Raw genomic sequence first — 21501 nt, 5'->3', positions numbered from 1 at the left:
CAGGTAGTGTTGGTTGTTATAGAGTCATTCTTTCTTTTGCCTTCGTTGTTAAAACCAGTGAACTGCAGTAGATCACTCGTTATGACTACAAACCAACAATGTTAGAAAGGTTAGAGCGGCCTTGTCAAAAGAAGCGATGTCCAATAAGGCTTCAGTGTTCATGACACGGTTTTACTGCTTTTTATGTATATTTTTTCAAAACTTTCTTATAGATATTGAAAGATAGTGACATGTGGAGCATGATCTGCTTACCTTATGATTTTGAATGTCACTTTGGTATCTTTCGCCTTTCTTTTATCGGTTATGTCTTATTCCCCATTGTGATATTTTGACTGAGTGTGGATTCGTAAAACGGATGATGTAAGCATAGCAAGAGACGCTTACCCTGTCATCACACGTGATTTCGCCTGGTTTATTCATGCAATTCCCTCAGTTTTAAGTTTGTTGCCTGTAGTTATATCTTCCTAATCGATTTGTGAGATTGAACATCTGTAAACAACTGTGGCCTAAGGGAGCTACCATTTGATTTTTAGGGGGGGGGGGGGGGGGGGGCTAGGATGAAATTTGAAAAAAAATAGGCAGGACAGGAGTTTTGAGTAAAAAAAAAAGGCAGGATGACAATTTATGTAAAAAAAAGTCAGGATAAACTAAAAAAAAAAGGCAGGACAGAGATTACAACTAAAAAAAATGCAGGACAAATTTTTCATCCTAGCCAGCCCCCCCCCCCCCCCCCCCCCCCCCCCCCCCCCCCTTTCCCCCTTCCCATAAAATTCAAATGGCAGCTCCCTAATGTTATGATTAGATCACAACATCCGGCAACTTATTTTTTTCTTTTTTTTTCAGGTTGTTTTCTTTTTTGTTTGTTTTTCTTCATAGGGAAAACAAAGAGCACACTGGGCAGGTGACATTAATAATTTGAAGAAATTGTTTCACGCTAACTAAATTAGGAAAACAAATCTTATAATAACTGCCGTATGACTACATTGTCATCAATTTTGATTTTAAAGGTCAAGTCATTTTGAAGTATTCAATTAGAAACAATAATAATCGATATATTATATTTCACTATCGGTGCCATTATCGGGTTGGAAAGCATAAACTATGATTAAAATCTAAAACAAACTTGCTGCATACGTTTTCTGTTTTAAATGCAGAAAATTAATCGATGAAAAATTGAACAAACTTTTATTGAATTCAAATATTAATTTGAATTAAAAACAATTTTTTTTTCTTAATTAAAGGCAAGACGTCTATTTATAAGCGATATTTATAGATGAGACAACAACCATTTTGTCTGTCAAGTCAAAAAATATTTTTAAAGAGCTAACTAGACTGGTACAGCATGCACAGTTGATTACTGACAAGTATGACCTCAGAGCATTGAGCATGATTCATGCATAGGATAATACAATCATGATAGTTTGTTACAAAATGAGCATCTAGCTGTGACGACATTTCCTTTATCTTGTCCTCCTTTTCAAATAGTCCTTGTGTCCCAGCTAAAAAGGAAGAAACCAAAACTAAAATTAAAAATTTACTTTCAAGATAAACGGACAAGTTTTCACTATCATATGTAAGAAGTTATCGTAAAAACTGTGAATAACTTTTTCTCTAGATTTTATTTTAAAAAACGCTGTTCTGATATTTTAAAATAAAAATAATTAGTTTGATACCATTGACCGCACAAATTTTACTGCAACATATTTGCAATTAGTGTCTTTTAGTTAATGTTTAGTGATGGTCGAGGCAAACATATTTGAAAAATATAATACCGTAGCTAATATAAACGTTGTATATACACGTTGTAGATGTTATAAAACAAAAAGAAACAAAAGTAAAGCCGAAACTGCATAAGGAATTAGAACTTTGCAGGAACCTGCTCAAAAGTTTCTACCGAAGTGTTGTGTTGGTATTTGTCATGTGCTCCTCCATTTTTTGGTTCTAACACTATTTCACTCTTCACTCCGTTCATTGGTTCTAACACTATGCCACTCCGTTCATTGGTTCTAACACTATGTCACTCCGTACATTGATTCTAACACTATGCCACTCCGTTCATTGGATCTAACACTATGCCACTCTGTTTACTGGTTCTAACACTATGCCACTCCGTGCATTGGTTCTAACACTATGCCACTCCGTTCACTGGTTCTAACACTATGCCACTCTGTTCACTGGTTCTGACACTATGCCACTCCGTGCATTGGTTCTAACACTATGCCCCTCCGTTCATTGGTTCTAACACTTTGCAACTCTGTTCATTGATTCTGACACTATGCCACTCCGTTCATTGGTTCTGACACTATGCAACTCTGTTTTTTGGCTCTAACACTATGCCACACCGTTCATTGGTTCTAACACTATGCCACTATGTTCATTGGTTCTAACACTATGCCACTCCGTTCACTGGTTCTAACACTATGCCACTCCGTTCACTGGTTCTAACACTATGCCACTCCGTTCACTGGTTCTAACACTATGCCACTCCGTTCACTGGTTCTAACACTATGCCACTCCGTTCACTGGTTCTAACACTATGCCACTCCGTTCACTGGTTCTATCACTATGCCACTCCGTTCACTGGTTCTAACACTATGCCACTCCGTTCACTGGTTCTAACACTATGCCACTCCTGGTTCTATGATATTATATTTTTTTGGTACTTACATTTGTACTACATGCCACTATGGTTTTCATTAGTACTTACAATATGCCACTTCGTTAACAAGTATTTATGACATACGACTCCGTTTTGTATTGGTACTTAATTGTAACTTTGATTTTATTAGTACTTAATAAAAAAGAAGATATGGTATGATTGCCATGAGACAACTCTCCACAAGAGACCAAATGACACAGACATTAACAACTGTAGGTCACCGTACGGCCTTCAACAATACGCAAAGCCCATACCGCACAGTCAGCTCAGGTTTTATTGGTTCTGATCGAATTGAACGATGAATATTTCTCTGTTTTTTTTAATTATTTTTAGTACTTACAAATGTATCTTGTGCCACTCAGTTATTTACTGATACTTACCGTATGCCACTCCGTCTTGGAGGATGTTTCCTACACGACTAATGCTTGTGGATTTATACTTCAATAAAGCAGGACATGTTATATGGCTATGATCACCGACATCGACAATGTTCATACTGTCATTAACTAAAATTAATGTATGATTTCATTTATAAAATGTTTCACAGAAAAAAAAACATGATAAATGTATGATTTTTTAGAAAATGTGTCACAGTTGGTAAACACTGATTGATATGTTGTATAGATAAACAACCTTGGTTGTCTCTTAATAACGTTGTTGCCGCAAATGCGAGAGTATAATAGATAAACAACATTGGTTGTCTCTTAATAACGTTGTTGCCGCAAAAGCGAGTGACATGGGTTCGATCTTCAACCAAGAATGCGGAATTAAGATGTTAACCGATGTTCAAGTCTCATAAATCGAATTATTGCTAATTCCGCGAATAAGATATATTAAGATCGCGAAAATACGTAATAACTAACCTCGCGTAAATGTTGTCTGAAAAAGACGCCTTACACGTATATCAAAATCAGAGACAATAAAAATGCGAAAATTAGAAATCCGACAATAAAACTTAAAATTGAGCTACTTAAAAATAGTATTTTAATCTACTTTGACTGTGTTTAAAATTTCGCGAGTTTTAAATCGAATCAAACGACAATGAAAAGTATTCATACTATACTATATTTTTTTTTCTTCACTAACCTATGCGTTCGAAAATTCGCATTCTTTTTGCGACAAGCTTCGGAATTAATTGATTTGACAATACTTAATGACTATGATATCAAAGAAATCAAATAGAGTTTTTGAGTTTTTTGAAAGTCTTTCAGTATATATGATTTGATAAAACTGAATTTTATAACAAATGATTGCTTTGTTTTCTTTTTTCCCTTATCACTTTTTTTCTTCCAGTGATCCTTTAAATAAAAATTTTGTTTAATTTATTTCGACATTCATGCGTTCAATGAGCTTTCTTCCTTTAAACAAAAAATCAAACAATATATTTCACACATTTTAAGTGATTCGAAAGATGCAACATTCAATCTTTTCTTCAATGTTTAAAAAAAATAATTTCGCACATATGATAAATAGCAAGTCTATTTGAAAAATTTACAATTCGAACAATTTAACTTCCATGAACACTTCTGAAACTGAAATTCAAAACTTGTACTCGTTAGTGATGAAATTATGACTAAATAAAAAAAATCGTGCTGGTCGACATCTACGTAATATGTTTTTATGAGATACAAGTCTTAATATTGGATATAATCTCGTATATTTTATATTAAAATATCAATCTGGAAGAATGCTTAATAAGTACGTCACTTCCCCTGCTGATGGAAATAAAAACAACATTGTATTGCAGTAATGAATTTAGCGTGTAAACGAAGTATTGGTTAAGTGAATGTTTTATAGGATTTACGTTACGTTTTAGTAACTTATTCAAAATAAGACATACATTTTCTTGTCGGTTAATTATCCGATACATTTCAGAATTAAAAAAAAAACCGTCATGATTGTCATTGTAACCTTCAGTTTGCATTATTCATAAATGTGTTATAGAAATCAACGTACGTTTTAGTCAAATATGCAAGAAACAACTTATTAGAAGCGAAAACCAAATCAGCTGTGAAATGAAATGAAATATCTAAGAAATAGAAATCAAATAAATAGAAATGGAATATGAGAATAACAATGGAGAACTAACTACTTAATGGTGTGGGCTTAACAAGAAATACCGTAAACAAGAACTAATTATACCCCCTCAATGTTTTGACTCTAGTAAGTAGACCAAAGAAGAAACTGGAAACGTGTCACACGGCACTACAATACGTAAAATATGCAATAGGAAGTTCTTATTATAGTTTGCCGAGAAAATATTGAGAATTGTCTCAAAATTACTGAAATGCATTTAATTATTTTTTTTTACAAAAACAATGACATTAATCATTACATTACATTGATTTGTAAACAACGCTGTGCTGTTTTAATCTTGATTAAGATTACCTGTAAAGAACCTGTCATGTGTTGCTATTAATGGGTGACATTTAGTTGCTTTAATCTAAGTCATTTGGACTCTGATGGATAGTTATGTTATTGGCAACCATACCACATCTCCTTATTTTATATTGATAACATGTACTGCCCATGGATCAAAGCTGTTCCCTAGTAATTATACTATCAATCAAACCTAACTCATTTAACAAAACTAAATCGTGAATTGTAAAACATATATATAAAGACTTTGTTGTGTCTTAACTAGTATACACTTGCTAATATTAGGGGCTAAATAAGTTAAAAATAAACACTTTTTTTGAACTGGTACCAACTGTACTGTCAAATACAAGTCAACAAGCCAGGTATGATACATGTGTACAAATGTAAGTTAATAAAAAAAACTTACCAAATGTTTGACATATGTAAGGTAGTTTTTCTTCACAACTCGCCAACTTCCATTTAAAGTCATCACTTAAATCTCCTTTAACACATACAGATGAGTTGAACATAAAAGTTCCATTTGGACCAGTATTTTCTGGAGGTAAACTTCCTTCGTCCCAATTTGTCCAGGAAATGGGTTCAGTTTTAACATCATAGACCTCAGAAGTTTTGTTGTCACTAAACACTCCTAACCAATAGGCTCCTGTTGTTCTAAAGTCGAAATATAATTAAAATTTAAACAAAGATATCATGCAGCAGTCAATTGACATATTTTTGTTTGCTTGTTTGTTTGAACGTTTTTTGTTTTGTTTTGTTTGTCATAATTTTTATCAATTAAAAGGAGGTGTGAGCTAAAGTTACATGTGAGGGTCTGGCTTTGGGGATGGTCTTCAATTTTCGTCTTTTTTTTAATTTATCAGTTTATTGTTTATATTTGAGCACCTGTTCATTATCTTCTCTTTAACTCATCAATTGTTCCTTATTATTTACCCCCCCCCCCCTTTCCCGTTTATTCTCTATTCTGTAAACCCTTATCTAGACCCTTAGATAAACGTATGACGGCAAATTTACATTCGAGATCAAAATTAATAGAAGCCAAATACGTTAAAAAAAATAGATAATAAAATCAAATTATACAGAACAAAAAAAAAAACAGACATAAAACAATTATAATTATGTTCATTTGCACGTGACAGGTGCGTTCGATAAAATTATCTAGGATTGTTATTTTTCCCGTCGAAGGTCGGTGGTTCTATTCGTGTGCTCTGGCGTCCTTCGCCAATAAAAACTGACCGCCTTGATGTAGCCAATGATGTAGAAAGTGGCGTTAAACTCCAACAATCAATCAATCAATCAATTGTTCTTTAAAATAATTGGTTAAGCAACAAACCACGCCTTTTTTGTCTATTTTTGAAGTCTTTCGTTTGCATCGTCTTCAGATGTCAATTAAGGTGGTACCCAACACCTTGACTAATATTAATTTGGCTCGTTTAATTTTCCTAAAATTTTGACAAAATGTTTACTTTGACCCTTTGACAAAAATATAAAAATTTCAAATAATTTGAACCAACCACTTTATCAGAAAAATTTCACTGGTTATATAGCAGTTTGACAAACACTAATTTTGATCATAGAGAAGCTTAAAGGGAAAATTCGCGATTTTTTACTTTTCATCTTAATATGTTCATAATACCATAAAAAACATATTCACCAAGTTTTATCTGGATATGAACACTAATAAAGAAGAAAATTGGGAATTAATAATTTAATTTATTCGAACTTCCTGACTTATGTGACGTAGTTTAAGTCTTTTTGCATGCCGGGAGTGAATAAATCTCATTGTAAGTCTTGTTCGTTAATCATCTAATAACGCGATTTAAAGCGCATCGACGACTTTTGGCGAAGCTATTAACCAACTAATAATTAAGAAAGTAAAGTGATCAGCCGTGCAACTTTCAAAATTAAAATGTACGATTTATATTTAAAGGATTTCTGATATGATTATAGTAATAAAAGTAAATCATACAATAGAATATATTTTTATGATTTTTTTCCGACGGATATTTTGAACAAACATATATAACTGATATTGTTTTACAAATGCATGTTTGTATTCTCACCTGAAGGCTTTTACTTCAGTCTAGCAAACATTTCCCACTAGTACAGTGTAAATACAATGTGTATTGTACTGTGACACTTAGTGACTACCTGTTGAATGCGTGGTTAAATTCAAGGTAATTAAAAGATTAGCATTCTGTAATTCTATTCTTTTGATCTTCACTCAGTGAATTTAGCCAACACGGTTCACCGTTACAGGTGTGAACAACATTTCGTATGAATGATAAAAACATTAATTATTTGGGGAGGAATATGGTGGCAAAATACCTGAATCGCCGTTATATATATCTTTTATATTTTTCGTAAGCTTAATTTTAAAATAGATAGGTGAGTATTTTGTTGTAACATCGAAATTCTGAATTACTTTTAATTAAATAATTTTATAAATAAAAATGGCCCACGAAAACGAGCGTGTAAACCAAACACTGTACTTACTTTTTCAAATTATCATGGGTATTAACCTTGAATATTTAAATGTTTAGAGAAAATTATCGCGGTTACATGATTAATATAGCTTGGTCCGTCCACAGCGATCTAAATTTACCTAATCAGGAATGCCCTTATTAAAATATTTAAAATCTCACAACGTGTACATACTTTAGCTATTTGACCAACGATGTTTAAAAAAATAACAGATTCAATCTTACGTCAACTTTCCTTTTTTGAATGGAGACAGACCGGCGGAATCAAGTTTCAATGTGCTTTATATCTTGTACCTTTGCAAGACTTATCATTCATTCATAAACCCACTCTATACCAGAGACATATATGTCAGTCTTAACTGACAAGAATACACCTCAAGCGGACAAGCAGTATATTCTTTAAATTTCTGTGATTTGATACCAAGAAAGAAAAAAATCCCGAAATTAATTTGATACTTTGATACTCAATATTTTTCCTGGAAAATATTCACATCCACACGTTTGGTCTGAAAATAGGATAATGATATGGTGTACAGAACATGCAGAAGTGTGAATGCCATAAAACCTTGTTATATCAGAAACCATTATAAATGTGAACCTGTATACGTAAGACCTCATGGAACGTCACCTAAGCACATACAGGTAATATACAAGTAGCTCTGTTATACCCGGAAATGTCAAGGTAAATCGCTACCGATACCGAATGTACCAATGCAAAGAAAATTCTGATGATTGTGAAGCGTGACCATTCATGATTTTAGAGGAGTCTTAGGTGGAAATTGCCGGTACGATTTAAATTCTGACTAGATTTTTTTCTCTCAATTTAAATCACTGAACTAAAAAAAAGAAACCTTTGTCCAAGATCAGAATTCTTCATGTAAATTCATAAAAACAACGTTCTTATTTTGTAACTTTCAATATACTTTACCTCCAACCACAGCCCCCCTCCCAACCTGGGAACAGTATATTTAACATTACAATGTTTGTGTACCTGCCCAAATCAAAAAAAAAAAAAAGAAGAAAAAAAAAGAAAGAGATGAACGGTAAGTCACATCAGATTCAAATATTTATATGGTTGATTGTCGTTAACTGGAGATGTATAGTTACACATCTCTGCGTTAACTTATAAGAATGACAGGAAAGTATATACTTGAAATAGATGTATGATGAATAATATGCAACTGCGGCACCCCTTTTTATCAAAGTGTACATGCATTTTAATGACTGTCCGTTATTTTGATTAAGAATGACAATAGAACGTGAAATTCTATAGTTGCCAGTGAGACTTTTTTTTACCAGATATGCGACTTTTCGTATTTATATTTTCTCTTATATTACTCTCATTTAATATTTTATGCATAAGTGCAATATTGGGAATAGTTTATTCCCCCACAAGCCAACTAAATAAATTAATCAACCATCTAGCTAATCAGACGTTAATACAAATACTATCAGTCTATCCGGAGTGAAGTTTCTTTATTTCTTCAAATAGATTTTTTGGGGATCATTAGTGTACGTCCAGTGGCATATATATTACATGCATGTCGGAATAGGAAAGTTAGCATAATGTACTTTTAGAACCATGTTCACATCATTATACATTATATCCAACAATTGTGGTGATGACGAATTTCTTTAACTGTTCGAGAACAATCTAAATGAAATATAAATCTGTGATTTTACTATGTCCATAACTTCGATGAACCAAAGCAAGTGAGAAATCAACCTGTATTTAAATCAAATTGGTTCTGGATGTTCCTCTGTTATATTCAAAAACATGTATATATTTTTAATTGCGACTATCTATATCCGTAACTTTCTATCTAGGCGTATTAACCAATGATTTTTGTATGTTTCAAAATGTCCATCATTATTGACAACGAGTATATACTTACATTTTCCACAATTTACCCTTGGAAAAATTTTATCAAATCTTTTTTTGGAATTATTTAGATTTTCATAAATATCATTCTTTACACCAGAAATGTTATTTATAAACAAGCGTATGTGTTTAGTAATGACTAGTATATCACTCTCGGACACGCAAGACAAAGATGTATATTACACCTGATAGTTTCAAAATGGAAAGTTACAAGTTATCGGCCGTGTACACTGATCAATACCCTCAGAAATGAAGGGATGCATGAACTTGCTTTATGTAATTGTGTAATAAGAGTTTTTAAGTCCGACAGGAAATCGCATGAATACCTGGACGTGTCACCTCACAATACCTCTGGGAATAATTTCTTTAGCCATATGCATGCTGATGATCAGATAAGGGAAGGTCTGAATTTATTTTAATAATTAGATATAAGAAAATGATGTATGAGTGCTAATGAGACAACTCTCCATCCAAGTCACAAATTGTCAATTTATAAAAGTAAACCATTATAGGTAAAAGTACGGTCTTCAACACGGAGCCTTGGTTTATTACATAAAAGTTTATTACATAAAAAAATTATGAACAAATTAGATTTTCGAAAACAATTATACACGGGACACTTATTTATGACTTTGAACTTTGACTTTTTAACTAATTCCCATATAAATTTCTTGTTTCAAAACTTAGTAAAAACAAGAATTTGTATAGTAACAAATACAAATCCTTGGTAAAAAAAAACAGTTAAAAAACGACAGACTTTAGATATTAAAAAAAAATAATTACATTTTCCGTATCATGTTAGTTAGGAAAGGTTGCACAACCATGTCTATTATAATCATGTTTGTGACCCGGGAAACTGTTTATGCTTTTCTTGTCGGATAAAACAACTGTACGCTTGACAAGATATCGACACGCAATTACGACTACGTTAGGTTACTGCTAGTTTTGGTCCTTTGTGGTTTATAGATATATCGTGGTTTCGAAACCGAGAAGATGTCAAAATGGCCGCATGCAGAGAATTGATACTCTAAATTTAAAATCGATGGTGATCTCTTATATAGCAGAATAAAACTTTAATAATTATGAATTTGTGCTTTTTTATACAGAATGAACATAATATCAATTTTTCATTTTTTTGCGAAGTTTCCCTTTAATATTTCCTTACCAATATAACGTGATTAAAACGTTTAGTTGATTTTTACAGAGTTATCTCCCTGTAGTGTTAGGTACCACCTTAAGATTTTAAAGTGTTGAAAAATAAAATGAGAATATCTTAAATAACATCAATTCCAAATATTTGTTTTCTCAACTAAAAAAGAAAAGGGTCTTATAAAGAAATATACCATTCCATTTCCTGTTATGCATAATATAAGGAATAGTTTCTTTTATAAATAAAAATCCATTTTCTTTGCATTTGTATTAATTTTGTCATTTCTGTCAATCTTTACAGTTTTTATCCATATTTGAATGTAAATATAAAGTCCCTGACATATGATACATATATAATATATACATGTGTAACCGAGTAATCAATGACCATCATTGCATATTTTCAAAAAGGGGACTAACTTTTTCAACAGTAGTGCTAGAGCAAACACATTTTAGGACAAATATCAGGGAATCAATACCAATCAAGTTATCAACTTCATTTAGACCAACCTCAAAACATTAAGGTGACAACTGTTGCATTCAGTGGAATTGCAAACTACTGTTATGTTATTATAGTCTATTGATTGAACGTATAAAATCTGTATTATATTTGAAAATTAAGGTGGAAACGGTTGACTAGGGAATGAAATAGGAAAACATAGATTTCTAGATAACGTCAGGCAGTAAGAAAAATACTGTGGATATTCATATAAGTAGGTTGTACGTTTTATGGGATGCATAAATACGCAGCAACTTCCTGTCAAAATGTATACATTAAATCCGACACCCTAGGCCTTGATGATATTGAAATGTTCTTTGCTGGTAGAATAATCTTTGCGATCTTTGAGAAATGCGGCATGTACCATGCGAGTAATATACGGAATAACCTGTGTTAATGTATTTCAATTCCAAAATAGACTCAATAAAAATATAATAATTTGATAAACTGATTATTTCTAAACCTAATCTAGAGTTATTTGAAAGAGTTGATATTTGATAAAACGCATTTCTAACTTTATGTGATATAAACAAACAATAATTTAACTCTGTACATGTATACCACTGGTGGCCTTATGAAGCGATGAATGTCGAAAACTGACAAGCCTAAAGGTGGCGCATTCATCAAGGGAATAATCTTTCAGGAATAACAACTTTGGATAGGACCACAACTGTTTTATCATACCGAAAAAGGTGACCTTTAAGCCCCTGCAGTGAAGATCCAGTTCAAAAAGAATGCCTAAACAGATTCTCATTACACTGATGTCAGAGAATATTTTTTTGTTTGTTTTAGAATTCGCCGTAATTTTTGTCATCTGTTTAATGTTTTGACAGCTAAACGTGTCTTTAAGGCTTTGGTTTTTTAAGAATTGATCAGCTGCTTTATTCACAAAAGTTTTTCATCGGAGGGTTTGTCCTGGTTTTCTTTTTATAGATATAAGAAGATGTAGCATGAGTGCCAATGAGACAACTCTCCGTCCAAGTAACAATTTGTAAAAGTAAACCATTATAGGTCAAAGTACGGCCTTCAACACGGAGCCTTGGCTCACACCGAACAGCAAGCTATACAGGGCCCCCAAAAATGACTAGTGTAAAACTCCCAATTTCCTCCCCGTTACTCCCACTTCACTCCTCCTTAATCCCAGACGAAAATCATTCAAAATTTTGTTCCCAGAAAATCCTTATTTTCTCTCCCTCTTCCCCCAGTTCACGCATCCTGACTCCTGCTTCCCGTCCCCTCATTAACATGTTGCCTTACCCCTGTCCACTCCCTCATATATTTTACTCAATAGAATTATACAGTATAAATGTAACTTTGTAAAGTATCATAGGACTTTACTCTACGGTTAACAGCAGTTCATGTTCCATATTAATACAATTATTTTTCCTTGTTTTTTATATCTATAATAGTTGAAAAATAAATAATAAATAATTTGGGGAAACTTTTTTTTTCTTTCACAGGTTTGAGATGATCCTCATAAACGGGTATTAGCCCCATTAATGGTTATCAATCATGTAAAAGACAATATTTTACCCCCAAAAGCACCATGACTGAACCATCATTAAATTTGGATAAATATTATTGGCATTTAAAAAAAATATAATTTTTGGAGGTTACTCACTTTTTTTTTCAGTTCTTTACTGTGGTCTCAATTTAATGTTTTATCACAAAAAATTGAAACCAGTCTTGAATTCTGGTATAATACCAATTAATAGGGATAATACCAATTTCTGAGGATCTTCCCCAACCTGTTTAAATACCTTAAAAACTAAATCAAAATAACTTTCTGTATTTGTATCTAGATTATAGAAATTAGTTTAAAATCAATCTATGCATGCTGCAAGTACATTTGTCCATTGTGATACGGATACATTGTACCGAACATGTTTGATCTCACTTAGTAATTTTCTATGTAACCATACTTGAACATTTGTGTAAAATTATTCGTTAATCTGATTAAAATCAGCTTATTGTTTGTTTGTCTCCGATTATTGCACAGTACGTATAGTCATCGGTCCACAAACAAACAGCTAATCTAAATCTTATAACATCTTTATGTTCACTGTCATTATTGAAAAAATATATTAAATTAATCTATAATCAAGACATACCGTACTTATACAATGAAAACAATAATACGGCATCATGCATTGTGATTTAAAAGAGAGAACGAACATACAAAAGGGATATTCTAAGTCATAAGGTGTAACACCACTAATTCGGGCCCGGCCAGAAAGCACATACCAGAAAGGAGTACATATTTAACACAAAATAGTTCCTAAGCTTGGATGTAACTTTCAAAATATGTAGAATATTTAGGTAATTTTGGTATCAAATGAAAGCTGAAAGATTTGTGATCATTGTAGAATGCTTTTTGACTTATAATTTTGAATATTAATAAAAAAAATTGCATGAAAGGAGAAGGTCCGGTAAGGGCTAGTTTTGGCCTAAAATTCGAAGTACATCTAATGAAAGATTTTTTACATTTCTTAAACACTTAAGTGTCTACTTCAGTCGATTCAATTAATTTATGTAAAAGTTTTTAACTGATTTGGTCATTAAAGACGCTAAAAATCAAGCTTGAATATGAATAATCTATCAAATATGCCATAAAACGTCCCTTTTCAGATGGGTTTTGTCTAAAATGGAAGTGGCCGCATTCGTGTTCAGTCTCAACCTTTATATATGTTATGTATTATCATCAAGTACAACACATATTTAAATATTAAGACTGAACACAAATGCGACCACTTCCATTTTAGACAAAAACCGTCTTAAAATTAATACAAATGCTAAAATTGTGGAGATTTCAGTGGTATTGCATGAATTCATGATGCTAGTACCTGGTGCATGTGCATTGTATTGTCAAAAACAGCCCATATTTATGGAACAAAAGTATTCTACTTTCCAATAAATAGCTAAAAGCATACATTTCAACAAATTTGTAAAAATGCTATATTTTGGGGCCAAAAAGGGGTCCTACCGGACCTACCCCTTTTTAAGGAGGGTACATTTTGCCTGTTTGTCAGATCTGAAGTACCTGTGTGGTACATCCGAAGTTCCGGGAACAAGTTCTGCTTGAAATTGAGGAATTTAACATAGAAAGCAATGGGGCCATGAATTAGTGGTGTACTTCCATAAGTCGAAGACAAACCGACAACGCCATGGCAAAAACAAAAAACAAAAGACGATCAAAGGCAAAAATCAGTACAACATGTACAAAGGTATACAAAACACAACATCGAAAACTAAAGACTGAACAACACGAACTCAAACAAATACCTTGTGTGGTCTCAGGTGTTCCAGAAGGGTAAGAATTTAGATAGGCTAGATAGTGGTTTATTTACGTACCCTACAACTGGAAGCAAATTATTTTCCAGCCATGTTTGCGTAGTTTGGTCTTTGACAGTCATCAGTGTCATGCCGTATTTACTACAGCAATACTGTGCTTCATCCCGTGTTATCACAAAGTTACTGAAGATCAAAAAGCTACTGGAAGTTGATGTTGCTAAAATATAAAGATTTTTTCAAGTTATTTGTATTTGAATAACTGTTTACCTACGTTCGAATGTCATAAAACTCATAAATACTTTAAGAAAGTACACATCAAGGTAAGTCAACAAAATTTGAAGGAAATGCATGACCTCCGAAAGAAGAGGGAGTGGATCATGCTGATGTGTTGACAGTGTTATGCGTCTAAAAATAGAATGTAGACCTAATATAATACGTGTAATTTACACATGCCACCTATTAATTAAATACAAAGAATAGTAAGACAATAATTTAGAAACTAGAATATTAAAACAAAGATATATCAAAAGCGCAATACGATACCGGTTTACAAAAATAAGAAGGATATCAACAATTTAAACAAAAATAGACACGCACAATTAAAAACATAAAAACATTTATTTATTTATATATATATAATAAGAACAAATGAAGAAAATGCATTTTGTAATAAATATGCGTACATGTAACTAATCTTTACCAGTAAAATCACAGATTAAATACAGGGCACAATTTCAGTAAACAATTCACCTTATCGTTATTCATTCCAAGCCGGATAAGTTCTGAAATTACAGATTGAACTTTATAATCCAGTTGAAGGTATATGGGGCCCTGTTTAACCAATGTAGTATGCATAAAACTTTTCAAAGAGACATAAACACCTCAAACAAAGCATTTTTATTATCTTAATTTGTGTTTTAAGAAAGTGGATCAAAATCTATCGAAGTTTCAAAATGTTTGCTTTATAAACTTTTCTATCCCTCAGCTCATTACTGATGACCTTTGTTTTGCGACACTTGACCCAAACAGGAAGTTGTCTAAGTGACTGTTTTTTTTCCGGATCGGACTAAATAGCGATAAGGTGCATGTTATTCTGGGCTGAACGTCGCACTAATGGTATATTGTTCTGAAGTAAAATGCAATTTATATCATACAAAATGTATGTCACACTGACAAAACTGGCGGGAAACAGGACACGACTGACAATCTTTTGTAGAAGTCAAATTGTATGTTCGCTTCAAAATAAACGAAACGCACAAGAGATGTTTATTATTAATGTATTATTACGGTCGGTGCAATGTTGGTCTCATACAGATATAGAGATGTGATTTTTAAAGTCTAGCGCTGGAGATGTAAAGTCTAGCGATGTAGATTTAAAGTCACCCTCTGGAGATATAACGGCTAGTGCTATAGATTTAAAGTCCTGCACTGTAGATCTAATGTCCAGAGCTGTAGATGTTAAGTCAATAAAGAAAGAAATATTATGGAAAACAGTTACATAAAAATTAACAAAGAAATTTACATAATGTGTTGAAAAGTTTTTAAGTGAACTCAAGATAAATAAATGAACAAATTTTCATACCGTGTTCAAATGTAAGTAATGCCAATATAAAGCCGAAAATACTCTTCAATATCATCATATCAGACAGGAATTATTTCAATTGTTTAAACACAAATATCACTGTAAAATTGTATAGTCCATGAATCATATTTGTTGATCCTTGTTTCAAAATACTTTAAATAATTTTTTTCAACTTTTTAAACAGTTTAAAACAGGAAAAATGAATGTAATTCTAACGTGTAAAACGCCCGATTAAACAAATTCAGAGGCGGAACGATTCACATGGTGTTGCGTTAAGATCCAATATTCGTTCTCATGATTGGCCACGTAAAACGCTATTTTATATTCAATAAAACAGTAAAATTATATCGTGCAGCTTACAATCAATGATATGCATAGTAGTAAGCAATGCTTAATCAAATCAAAATCTAATAAGTGTGAATTAATAAAAAACCTAAAAACTAAAATTGTTTAAGATTGAAGGTACTAATATCGCAATTGCGTGAATATAGGGGGAATATTGATATGGTGCATTAATCTTTAAAAAAGATTTTTTTTCTTAAAACGTGTTATAAATTGATTTTTTTATGATCGCATTTGCATTCACTGTTTGAATCATCGAGTACTTAGTAATCAAGAAAAGGAAAAAATAAGAAAGAAAGACAGAAAAGCACGTTGATAATTGCCGATATAATTTCATGCTTGTTGTATTAAGTACAATATTGTAATCCTATGTCAAAATGGATTTCTATCTTTGTATATGCACGTTCGACGACCAAGTTGACTTTTGCAGTAACACGAATTTGTCCTCCTCCTGCTACTTTTTTTTCAGTTATCCCCTAAAACTGTTAGAAACAAGTGAAACTGCGAGCTACTGCTCACTGATGATACCACCAGCCCAAATATGCATTTGTTGTTAAGTGATGAATCTGAAAACGCATCACACAGTATAGCTGACTTATACAAACCCTGAAACCAAATTTCAGAAATCCTTATGATCTAGTTCCTGAGAAAGATGCGACGAAACATATTCACGGGACGGACGGACGGACGGACGGACTGACGGATGGACAGACAGAGTTAAAACAGTATAACCCCACTTTTGTAAAGCGGGGGTATAAAAACTGCGATTAGCTGACCGAGTTTGTTGGTCGACTAACCAATATGACCCATGCTGAAGAACGGACTTAGATTTACTTTGTAACTTATGAAAACAATAAAAGAAAATACCATGTAGCAATCCCCAAAATATGACAGAAGGCTTTCTTGTTTGTCCTGTTTATTAAGTGCAAGTCTTTGTAAGAATCAGGCAATTTAGAAAAATTTCAAAACTTGGCCAAAAAAAAAACCCACCGACCTAACCATCCTATTTTGAAGTTACCCTTATCCTGAGTTCGAAATAGTAAGTCTTTTGTTTTTGCGTGTCTGGTAATTTAGGAAATCTCTAGATATCTTTTGGTTAGAATGATAGCACATTACGGAGTTCGCTCTCCTTAATTGTTAATTTCCAGTGCATTTCAACCAAATTATATCTTTAATTACCAGAACAGGAAAAGTTCCTGTACTATTTTACAATTTGAACATAAATTAATGTCAACTTGAGTGGGTTTTTGTTTGTCATGTTTTCACCATTCCCTGATTCTTAGGCAGATTAGCACTTAAATGTTTTGGCAATACTCAAGACAAAGATTCCAATCTATAAGAGACAGGCTGCCGTATGACAAACCTAAATTATCATTTAGACTACTTACCACTCCCATTCTCCCAAAACAAATCCCAAAATTACCCACACACACTTTTTGCTGTCTCTCCGTGAAATAACATAGAAAAAACAACAAAAAGCTACTCACGAATTTAAAGTTATTGCATACGACGAAAACACTGCTATATCAGTATGCATAGACAATAATAGTGCATTGACTTGACATATCAACGATATAAGGATGAGGCTTAGAAAAGGGGAAATGCGAGGCTCTGCCGAGCTTTTTCCCCGTTTCGGGCCGAATCCTTATAACGTTGATATGTCAAGTCAATTCACTATTATTGTCTTTATACTGCAATCTTGAATAAAAAAAAACATTTTCAGTTGTTGTTTAATGTTATTTATTTGATTTAAATATTGGGGAAAATCTCCCTTTAAAAAGGCCTCATACCGGTATCAGGCGGAGAAATAGACAACGCAATGAAATGTACATTACCTGTTGAAACCCGCAATCGATGGTGAACGAATTGAATTCGTTTGAGTATGGACTAAAATATCAACGATAAGCATCGATGGTGAACGAATTGAATTCGTTTGAGTATGGACTAAAATATCAACGATAAGCATAAAACATAATGATTTATAGGTTTCAAACAAAAAATATTAACAAGTGAAATATGTTTTTCCAAAAATTGTAAAAGAAATAAGTTTGGGTCGTTCCACGCTTCATTGTATACATTGGAAACAAGAACAGGTTGAAGAGGTCGTATGAATAATTAAATATAGTTTCGGCAACTTCTATTTAAATATTCATGAGGAAAAGTGATATCGGGTCAGTGACTGTATATGACATAGAAATATACAGTCAACGCATTTTGACTGCTCAAATAGAACGAGTGCAGTATAAACAAGAATACTGACCAATTCCGTATAAAACAATGTTAGCAGTAACTGTTACTGTACAGTAGGTATGAGTGGGGTGGAAGGACCCTTTACGGGATAGGGCCTTTATTTTTGAGGGAATTCAGGATTGGGCATTTATTTTCGCGGGAATTCTTGATTTACATTCATCGAGACTTCGGGACTCGGCAATTAATTATTAATTTTTCGGGATCCAGGAGAGAATGATTTATGTTTTTTTTGGAATTCGGAATGACACCCCTTCCTACCGCCCCTCTCTAAAGTACTCTATCTGGTGATTTAGATAATAATGGTATTATACATTGTGATATGAATAGTTTCAAGAAGATGTTGAATGTTCTGAAAAAGACTAACAGTTGAATTCCGAATTTCAATGCAGAAAAGAAAGATTAAACGAAATAATTTAATAACGTTTAAGATACGCCATGAATATATTATACTGAAGTGCTGTCATGTGGTACCAATAAATTAACATTATATCAAGTATAAAGTGCGATTTGATAAATGAGAAAAACGAAAGAGAAATATATCCTTATATTTAATTTCATTAGCGGTTTAAATTACCTTGTATGCTATTTTTTTTATTATTAATTCTTACAACTCTGCATCAATGCTGCACACATGCAAAGAAATCTTAAATGAATCCTTATATTTACATGTTAATAAATAAATTTGGCGTATTTACTGTCTTCTGATTGGTTAAAAGTATTACTTTTATTTTCAATGTTGTCAATTTTTATGGCGACACGCCCACTTTTACCGGAACTACTTTTTTATTGATTCGAAAATTCTTTTACTTGATACATTAGTAGCAATTTTTGATAGAACTTTATTTATAATGAATGGCAATAATTTATTTTGAATTTATTGAACCATAAAATTAATTTTTGACTTTTCACATTTTACATAATCTGCTTCGCGGATTATTCAATGTAAAGAGTCAAAAATTAATTTTATGGTTCAATAAATTCAAAATAAATAATAGCCATTCATTAAATGAAGCATCTTGAGATAAGTGTTGTCACGCTAAAATGCAAACAAACAGTTAAATGATTTTCATATTTTCATTTCTGTATTTATTTGGTGTAACTTTCAACTTAGTAAGTTTCAAAACAATTGCAATAATAATCTTGTTTCTGTATTTTATCAAAAAGCTTCATAATTAAAATGAGTGAAGTTTCAAGTTGTTGTTACCACCAACTACCCTTAACAAAAACTTTAACCTACCATTAATCAATGGTTTCATGATTTTCGCTCTTCTTGCTTTTGATTTTTTTTTTATATTCGTAATCCTTTGTTTTTATCCGTGTAGTGCCATTAAAACATTTTGCCCGCTAACCCTTCATTTTTTCTGCTTTTTTAGTTCTTTTACTCATATACTTTCAATTTATTTTAGTCTTTCAAAAAGCTTGTAAGCTTGAGAAGCGAACATCCTTAACCTGATACGAGACGAATGAGCGGAAACGGGCGAACAGACCAGAAAATATAATACCCCTTAGTATAAAAAGGTGATGAATTTAGGATTTATATTTTAGTGAAAAAAATTAAGTTTTGCTATGAACAAAGCCTTACTGACAAAAAATAAACTTGAAAGTTTCAGATTTTCTGTTCGTTTAGTTTACACATATTTTATTGTCTAAATAAACAATAGGATTGGATACAAGTTATAACAACTTAACATAATCCTCTCTAAATAAGTACAATATAAAAAAATTTAAGATGACAGCAATTATATAATTCAGAACAATATGAAAAATATATACAGTAAATATATTGTGTTTAAACAGTTACAGTTGGGTACGAGTACATTTAAGATACAACAATATTAATCAAAAAATCGTTTTGTATGGCGTATATAACTACATGTACAAATGTATGTATATTTCTGAAAAGGAATGTGTTTTGTTCAACACTAATTTCGTCTGTTCCAAATAAAATATGTTCTATGGAAATAGCAACTAAGTGTTGGATATTTTCTGTTCGGTAGTAAGATTCCGAACGGTGAAGTAAAAAACACTACCAATTGTAACTGATTTGGTTTCTATTGTTTCTGTTTTAAAAAAAAATCTGTTATCTATTCAATCACTTTCGGGCATCCAAATACTGTTTTTAAAAGTCACTGTATTCAAAATGTTTTTATCAGTTCACGGGTAAAGTAAAATAAAGATAAATGCCTTTTAAAGAAATGCAAAAGATTTGCCACCAGTATATAGTTGTACAGAAGTTAAAACAGCTTTACAAATTAAATCTAATTTATAATTCGAGGCAACAGTGGTTTCCAAATGTTCGAATCTCATATATCTATTAAGAAGATGCGAATCAAGGTAAAAAAGTATATATATATATATAAAGTATATAGTTGTATAGAAGTTAAAACAGCATTACACATTAGATTTAATTTATAATTCGAGATAACGGTAGTTTCCAAATGTTTGAATCTCATATATCCATTAAGAGGATGCAAAGCAAGGTAAAAAAAACGAATCTAAGGGAATTGCATGAACTTCAAAGGAGTAAGAGTCTTGCTATAGTCCTCAATTTGGTTTCGATTTTAAGCAAACATGCTAACAATTCAATGACATTAAGAATAAATAAGAAGATGTGGTATGAGTGCCAATGAGACAACTATCAATCCAAGTCACAATGTGTAAAAAGTAAACAATTATAGGTCAAAATACTGTCAAGACTGTTTCAAACAAATGTTTAAATACCATCAGTCCATGGAGCTGAAACATCGTGTTTTGATTTGTTTTAACAAATTTGAAATAAATGCAAAAAGAACAGTCTGTAAGAACATGATTTTTTTATTAGTTGTAATTGACTTTGAACTAACTTTCAGTAACTCTGAGTATTTTTATTGTGCTTTGTGTCTTATATTTTTATGTTAGTTCTCAAGTTCTTTTTTTGTGCTTTGTACTGATCTATTGAGTTAAGCTATTTGAAACTTAATTTTGCAGTTTGTTCTTACACTGTAAATA

General features: G+C 32.1%; 1 protein-coding gene across 1 annotated transcript; it reads right to left on the bottom strand.

Moving 5' to 3' along the window:
- Positions 1 to 1169: 1169 nt before the first annotated feature.
- On the bottom strand, positions 1170 to 16162 carry LOC127717997 (uncharacterized). The gene is made up of 5 exons (XM_052223880.1): positions 15922 to 16162; positions 14400 to 14556; positions 5445 to 5689; positions 3040 to 3165; positions 1170 to 1499 (listed from the first exon to the last, which is right to left on the bottom strand). The coding sequence occupies exons 1-5, from the start codon at positions 15977 to 15979 to the stop codon at positions 1324 to 1326; spliced, it is 762 nt and encodes a 253-aa protein (XP_052079840.1). The 5' UTR covers positions 15980 to 16162; the 3' UTR covers positions 1170 to 1323.
- Positions 16163 to 21501: the final 5339 nt, after the last annotated feature.

Source organism: Mytilus californianus, unplaced genomic scaffold, assembly GCF_021869535.1.
Source record: "Mytilus californianus isolate M0D057914Y unplaced genomic scaffold, xbMytCali1.0.p SCAF_10, whole genome shotgun sequence".
Taxonomy (NCBI): domain Eukaryota; kingdom Metazoa; phylum Mollusca; class Bivalvia; order Mytilida; family Mytilidae; genus Mytilus; species Mytilus californianus.
This window is presented reverse-complemented; position numbering and strand designations above follow the sequence as displayed.

Excerpts from the sequence above, each read along its gene's own strand:
- LOC127717997 (XM_052223880.1), bottom strand. The coding sequence starts at position 15,979 with ATGATGATATTGAAGAGTATTTTCGGCTTTATATTGGCATTACTTACA. Across the intron at positions 5,690-14,399 it reads AATTTGCTTCCAGTTGTAGG|AACAACAGGAGCCTATTGGT; the intron begins GTACGTAAATAA and ends TTTCGACTTTAG. Across the intron at positions 3,166-5,444 it reads TTACATATGTCAAACATTTG|TTAATGACAGTATGAACATT; the intron begins GTAAGTTTTTTT and ends CATTAATTTTAG.